General features: G+C 52.3%; 3 protein-coding genes across 3 annotated transcripts in view; all 3 read right to left on the reverse strand.

Annotated features, from left to right (window-relative positions):
* The window catches only part of LOC311118236 (histone H3.2), a gene marked incomplete at both ends in the record, with an annotated part of 411 nt that extends 185 nt beyond the window's left edge, over positions 1 to 226 (reverse strand). Inside the window, one exon of the mRNA XM_084193077.1 lies at positions 1 to 226. This exon is cut by the window's left edge and continues 185 nt beyond it. Coding sequence (XP_084049203.1) covers positions 1 to 226 — 226 coding nt within the window.
* Positions 227 to 708: 482 nt separating this feature from the next.
* Positions 709 to 1095, reverse strand: LOC311118242 (histone H2A; the record flags this gene model as incomplete). Its single annotated transcript, XM_084193083.1, has 1 exon — positions 709 to 1095. The coding sequence occupies one exon, from the start codon at positions 1093 to 1095 to the stop codon at positions 709 to 711; it is 387 nt and encodes a 128-aa protein (XP_084049209.1).
* A 797-nt stretch (positions 1096 to 1892) lies between these two features.
* LOC311118243 (histone H1) lies at positions 1893 to 2584 on the reverse strand (the record flags this gene model as incomplete). Its single annotated transcript, XM_084193084.1, has 1 exon — positions 1893 to 2584. Exon 1 carries the CDS (start codon positions 2514 to 2516, stop codon positions 1893 to 1895), a length of 624 nt encoding a protein of 207 aa, XP_084049210.1. The 5' UTR covers positions 2517 to 2584.
* Positions 2585 to 7279: the final 4695 nt, after the last annotated feature.

Genomic DNA, 7279 nt, shown 5'->3' on the forward strand with positions numbered 1-7279 from the left:
CGATTTCTCGCACCAGGCGCTGGAAGGGCAGCTTGCGGATGAGCAGCTCAGTGGACTTCTGGTAACGACGGATCTCTCTCAGAGCCACGGTGCCGGGCCTGTAACGGTGAGGCTTCTTCACACCGCCGGTGGCCGGGGCACTCTTGCGAGCAGCCTTAGTGGCGAGCTGCTTCCTGGGGGCTTTGCCACCGGTGGATTTGCGAGCGGTTTGCTTGGTTCTGGCCATGGCGCTTCTCTGACAGTCGGGAGTATAGCCTCGAAATGCCTATGTGAAGTTTATAAAGCCGGCAGTGGCGCCTGCTGATTGGACACCATCTCCCCACCACCCCGATTGGCCCGTTGCGCAGGCCTCCTCCGTTGGCCATTGGACGGGAGGCCCGGCCTCTCCAAAATTCAAACTCCCGGTGCGCGCGCGCAATAGGACGCCGCCGGCCCTTTACGCATAATAATAGTCGCCAAAGTCAAGAGTGACATCTTTATAGGCACGTTGTAATCTAATGCTAGCCTGCTATGGCAAACGAGGCCTAGTAGGTGTTGTTGTTCATGGAAGGCCTCATGTGGGCACAGAATGTCGAAATAGTTGTGTATACACCCACTCAATGTGTAGCGGTCATAGAAAGGTACTTTGCGCTTTTGGAGAGCTAGGTGGTTGGCTCTTAAAAGAGCCTTTGGGGGTTGAGTAGTCAAGTTGAAGTCGCAGTAGCGAATTTACTTGGCTTTGACTGCCTTCTCGGTCTTCTTGGGGAGTAGCACTGCCTGGATGTTGGGCAACACACCACCCTGAGCGATGGTCACACCGCCGAGCAGTTTGTTCAGTTCCTCGTCGTTACGGACGGCCAGCTGCAGGTGACGGGGGATGATACGAGTCTTCTTGTTGTCACGGGCAGCGTTGCCGGCCAACTCCAGGATCTCAGCAGTCAGGTACTCGAGCACGGCGGCCAGGTAGACTGGTGCGCCAGCGCCCACACGCTCGGCGTAGTTGCCTTTGCGCAGTAGCCTGTGCACACGGCCCACGGGGAACTGGAGCCCGGCACGGGATGAACGGGTCTTTGCCTTCGCCCTGGCCTTGCCTCCGGTTTTGCCTCTTCCGCTCATATTGGTATCTTGAGAAAGTCACAGAAAGTCTGAATGAGCCGCTCGCCACTTCGAGAGCCGTACTTATACCTCGCCACAAGAGGCAACGATTGGCCACCGGGCCGGTGTGGCCTTATCCAATTGGAGCGAGGGACAGACAGACAGACAGCCCTAAGCCGGTTCCCACCCACAGGCAGCGAGTGAGAGGCTACTTTGTGTCCCTCCGACTTTGTTACTTTGTGTCATTTCGCGTGAGCGCCAAAATGTCCGACATGAAATCCTCACATTATTTCTCTCCAAATGGGAAACAAACAGCTGGTGAGGGTGCACTCTTGAGTTTGAAATCGAAGCCACTATAGTATTGTTATTACATGGCACTTGTAACACATCACAGCAGCCTGCCTCTGAACGGGAATAGCCCAGTGGCTCATATATAAATATGGCTGTTGAGGGTGCACTCGTGAGTTTGAATTCGAAGCCACTATAGTATTGTTATTACATGGCACTTGTAACACATCACAGCAGCCTGCCTCTGAACGGGAATAGCCCAGTGGCTCATATACAAATGGCTGGTGAGGGTGCACTCGTGAGGTCGAATTTCTAAGCCATTTTGGCCCTCTATTATATTCCTCTCCCTTCGCACACACCCAGAGTGGGACGATGTTGTGTGCGTAAAAGTAGCCTAGTGTGCGTAATTTCTTTTTCACGACAGATAGTACATGGAAATCAATGCGCTTTCTATGGAAAGAGGTGGGTGGCTCTTAAAAGAGCCTTTTGTGGTACAACATGTGTCGAGTAGAACACTGTTTGTAATAGGTTTACTTCTTCTTGGGGGCTGCCTTCTTGGCCTTGGCTGCCTTGGGCTTGGCGGCTTTGGGCTTGGCTGCCTTTGTAGCCTTCTTGGGGCTCTTGGCCGCCTTCTTGGCCGCTGCGGCGGGCTTCTTCACCTTCTTGGGGCTCTTGGCGGCCTTTTTGGGTGTAGCGGGCTTCTTGGCCTTCTTGGGGGACTTCTTTGCGGCGACGGCCTTCTTGGCTGCTACCTTCTTGGGCTTCTTCGCCGCGGCGGGCTTCTTGGCGGCCACCTTCTTTACTTTGGGAACTGCGGTTTTCTTGGCGGGCTTCTTTGCCTCGACGGCTTTCTTGTTGAGCTTGAAGGAGCCGGATGCACCGGTGCCCTTGGTCTGGACCAGGGTGCCCTTGGTGACGAGGCTCTTGACTGCGATCTTGACGCGGGAGTTGTTCTTCTCCACGTCGTAGCCGCCTGCCGCCAGCGTCTTCTTGAGCGCGGCCAGGGACACGCCGCTCCTCTCCTTGGAGGCGGTCACAGCCTTGACGATGAGTTCTCCTACGCTGGGTCCCGCTTTCTTGGGCTTGGCTGCTGCCTTCTTCTTGGGTGCCTTGGCCGGCGCTGCGGCTGCGGGTGCTGGTGCGACTTCTGCCATGTCTGTCTGTCTGTCTGTCTGTCGTTTGGTCCGGTACACACACACACACACGGTCTGCGAGGAGTAGTTTGCTGTAGACGCTGCTCTGCGCTATTGAAGCTCCACACCGAGCAGGGGGCTGGCCTTAAACGCGACATGAGAACCATGTAGACTCAAGGCAACCAGCTCGGCTTCTCTGGGCTGGCCAAATGCTCTTTCACTTGTGTTTTCTGTTCGCCTATATCGGCCCGAAAGTCACCGACGGAGCCGTGTTTTTGGTCCAAAAGCGAACGGCCCAGCGAGCAGACTTGTCTCCGTTCAGAATAAAGTAATGTGGGCCGCGGAAGGGCCGTGCATTTTGTTGCGGCTCGCTCAAAACCTCACCGTTCGACTGTCGGGTGGAGCGGTGCGCACTGGTTTTCCTGTGCTATTTGTCTCCTAAATGGCCTAAAAGTGCATCCGATTGCGAGCAGCACTTGTTGTGTAGTGAGCCGAGATGTCTGGCAAGGGAATCAAATGGTTTGGGGTCCCCTGATGTGGTCAGGGGTGTTTTAAAGAAGCGCTCTTTTGGGGACCTTAAAACACATGCACCTGTGAGGCCTGGCTGAGACTAGTGTTGTACCTCAAGTTTCAGGTTGTATTCGTCATATGTACAGGATCCACATGGTATAAACAGTCCTACGACATGCTTACTTGCACTATGTGTGTGTGTGTGTTATTGTATTAGTACTTTTTGTGCACTGGCAGTGTGAGTGTTGTTGTTGTTGTATTTGTAGCCTACTATTTCTACACAGTGAGATTGTGTGTTGTCTTCTGGTAGGTAGGTAGGTAGGTAGGTAGGTTGGCTGTCTCTACTAATATATTGTTCACCTGCTTGACTCCGCAGCGTGACTCGCCTCGGTCTTTGTGTCTGTGGGTCTTGGTGTCTGGCTGGCGCTATGGAGGCTGGCGCCCCATGGGTCATGGCGCGTTGATATAGGCCTAGATAGAGGGAGTCTCTCTCTCTGTCTGTCTCTCTCTCTCTCTCTCCCCCCAAGTGGGACAAGGGCTGCATATGTGGTTGGACTGGGAGAAGAATCCCAGCAGGTGCATGTGGGTCAGAAGGTTGATTGCGGCCTCTTTTCTTTTCCTTGTTGTATATATGTATGGGGCGGCAGGTAGCTTAGTGGTTAAGAGTGGTTAAGAGCGTTGTGCCAGTAACCGAAAGGTGGCTGGTTCTAATCCCCGAGGCGACTAGGTGAAAAATCTGTCGATGTGCCCTTGAGCAAGGCACTTAACCCTAATTGCTCATGTAAGTCGCTCTGGATAAGAGTGTCTGCTAAATGACTAAAATGTAAATGTATAGGCTATCCCCAAGGTAGTCATTGGGATCCGCTGCTGCTCCAACGACTATCGCAAGGGCCGCCCGCTCGCTCACTGTGTTATACTGTGACTTGGCCTACAGACACATTCATATCCTCACGTGGAAGCAACTGCCTTAGCTGGTAGAGCACGGCGCTTGTAACGCCAAGGTAGTGGGTTCGATCCCCGGGACCACCCATACACAAAAATGTATGCACGCATGACTGTAAGTCGCTTTGGATAAAAGCGTCTGCTAAATGGCATATTATATTATTATATTTATCCTGTTGCCTCATGAGGGTAGTAGGAAGGAAAATACACTATGTGCCTCAAATGTACTACACTTTACATGGACATTTTGAGTCATGTAGCAGACGATCTTATCCAGAGCCACTTACAGTTAAGTGTGTGCCTACATTTTCATACTGGCCCCCCTTGGGAAACGAACCCGCAACCCTGGCGTTGCAAGCGCAGTGCTCTACCAACTGAGCTACAGGGGACTATATATGTATGATGCGACCTGGACCGGAAATGACCCGTTGGCAATAAGGGCTACGTATATATATATATATATATATATATGCCTACTCCTATTCTTCCTAGACGGGATTATTCACCCCCTTTTTATTCTTGCCATTATCGTTCTCATTCACATCATTAGGGTATAGTCCAATGATGGAGCGTCCATTCTCCCCGTCCGTGTCCTACCGATTCAGGAAGTCGACTCAAAATGACTATCCGCTCATTAAACGACAAAAGGCATTTCTTTCCATTCAAACCCAACAGACTGCTTTTTTTATTTACACCCTTTGTCAAATGGTGCCATTTTTCATTGCCTTCACCTGGAATGGAGGCCGACAAACATGGGTTACTATTCAGCGTGCAAAGACAACAAAAAAGGCGCGCTAAACCCCTACGCTGGAACGGGCGGGGGAAATGATACAATGTAGCCGTTCTCCGAGCCGGCGCGCGCCGCCCATTAAACAATGATACAATGTAACGCAGCCTACCTGCGCATTCATTCGGTGGCGATGGAAATGCTCTTTTTACTGACAGAGTGGGTGGCTCTTAAAAGAGCCTTTGGGTTAGTAGAGCAGTCCAAATGCGCTGTTTACTTGGAGCTGGTGTACTTGGTTACGGCCTTGGTGCCCTCGGACACGGCGTGTTTGGCAAGTTCACCGGGGAGTAGCAGGCGCACGGCGGTCTGGATCTCCCTAGAGGTGATGGTAGAACGCTTGTTGTAGTGGGCCAGGCGAGAGGACTCTCCGGCGATACGCTCGAAGATGTCGTTCACGAACGAGTTCATGATTCCCATGGCCTTGGAGGAGATGCCGGTGTCGGGGTGGACCTGCTTCAGGACCTTGTACACGTAGATGGCGTAACTCTCCTTCCTGGACTTTCTGCGCTTCTTGCCGCCCTTCCCTGCGGTCTTGGTGACGGCTTTCTTGGAGCCCTTCTTGGGCGCTGACTTTGCTGGCTCGGGCATGATGATGTCTCGTTGCTTCTCAGAAACGAATGAGGGGGTGAAGGGCGCTTACCCGTCTTATGAAGAGGAAGCTAATCAAAGTCGGCGGCCGTGGACACTCCCCTGCTTGCTCGTAGGCGCCCCTGCTATTTGCCCAGTGGAGCTCTAGCGCTCAAAAGAGCCTTCCGCTCAGAGGCTAGCTTCCCGAACAAAGACAATTGAGGGCGCGCGCGCGGGTCCTCACCCCCTCCCTCCTCTCTATAGCCTATGCTCTGTGACCGATGGGGAATTGTGTGTTTCAAAAGGGGGGCCTGAATAGTTGTCCGAATGGCACGATTGTTGTGCCACATAATGCTGGTGATAGAATTGCCCACGTTGGCACCGTCAGACATAGGGCTCCCATTTTGGACTGTGTGTGTGTGTGTGTGTGTGTGTGTGCGCGCGCGCGAACGCTGTCCCCCTCTTTTCGAGCCACATCTACCGACGGGTGGTGGTTTTATGTTGTCCAAATGCCACTATTGCTTGACCCAAAATAACAACGTCACTACACTTTGCCACTGTCAGATATAGGCCTCCCTCTGTGCGCTAAAACGGGAAGGGACATTAGAATCCGCTATTTAATACTCCCTGTCCACTCGAAGTGGCTCATACTTTCCTATCAAATAGCATACGGAAGAAAAGAAAAAAACACTATATGGAATGGGCCCTTTTGAAGCGGATGTGGGTGGCTCTTAAAAGAGCCTTTGGGTTCGAGTCGGGGTGTTGAGGTTCCGAAGAGAGTGCGTTTAACCGCCGAAACCGTACAGGGTGCGTCCCTGTCGTTTCAGAGCGTAGACCACGTCCATGGCGGTAACGGTCTTCCTCTTGGCGTGCTCGGTGTAGGTGACTGCGTCACGGATCACGTTCTCCAGGAACACCTTTAGGACACCGCGGGTCTCCTCATAGATCAGACCGGAAATACGCTTCACGCCGCCGCGGCGAGCCAGACGTCGGATAGCGGGTTTGGTGATTCCCTGGATGTTATCGCGGAGAACTTTTCGGTGACGCTTGGCGCCTCCTTTTCCAAGTCCCTTGCCGCCTTTGCCTCTTCCAGACATGGTGTGTTCGCTAGTTGAGTTCAAGTGAATGAATGACTTCAGCGCCGGTGCGTGGTGCGCTATTATCTGCGTTTGGTCGACCTGATTGAGGCCATCGGCACAGAAAGCGCGCCTCTGTGATATGTTCGGAGGCGTTGCAAAGGGGAGGGCGCTCGTTCTAGGGGACTAGGGAGGAGCGATTACAAAGGTGACGTGAAAGCAACTACCGTGCGCGGGAAACATACTCCAATACTGATATAGGCTATGTGGAACACAAGGCCAAACGGTGACAACTGGGAGATCAGCTAGTACACTGTGTCCCTGTCCTCATATTGTTGTTGTTGTTGTTGTTGTTGTTGTTGTTGTTGTTGTTGTTGTTGTTGTTGTTGTTGTTGCACCTGATTTTACTCATTGAGGACTTGCTAATTAGGTGACAGGTTGTTCAGTCAGCTGTGGCTCTCCAGGGCTACAAGAAAAATGGGTATTGTTGGGGGTAGGCTACTCTACCGCTGGAGTTGGGAAACACTGACCTAGTAGGATGAGTCTGTTTAGCTATGGAAGGACGTGTCGTATTGACTGTCATTAATAAACATCACTCTTCTTCTTTCTTCTCTAGACACCACTCGGCCTGACAGTAAGGGGGCCAAGAGGACCTGGGGTGCGGATGGGAGGGGTGGTGATCCCTCTGCAAGCTGGAGCGTTTACAAAATAGTTGTCATCATCCTTATGCCTAATGTGTGTTGCAGCCAAACAGCACACACTGTTTGTGTGACTCCCTGACATTACGCAATGATGTAAGCACATTTGGGAATGTCTTCCATATTGTTGCATAAAGACGACCGTGTGCATAAACTGTGAGACCGAGAGTGGCGTACCTTTACCCACACACACACACCCACACA

The sequence above is a fragment of the Coregonus lavaretus genome, assembly GCF_964263955.1.
Source record: "Coregonus lavaretus genome assembly, contig: HAP1_SCAFFOLD_1611, whole genome shotgun sequence".
NCBI classification, from domain to species: Eukaryota; Metazoa; Chordata; class Actinopteri; order Salmoniformes; family Salmonidae; genus Coregonus; species Coregonus lavaretus.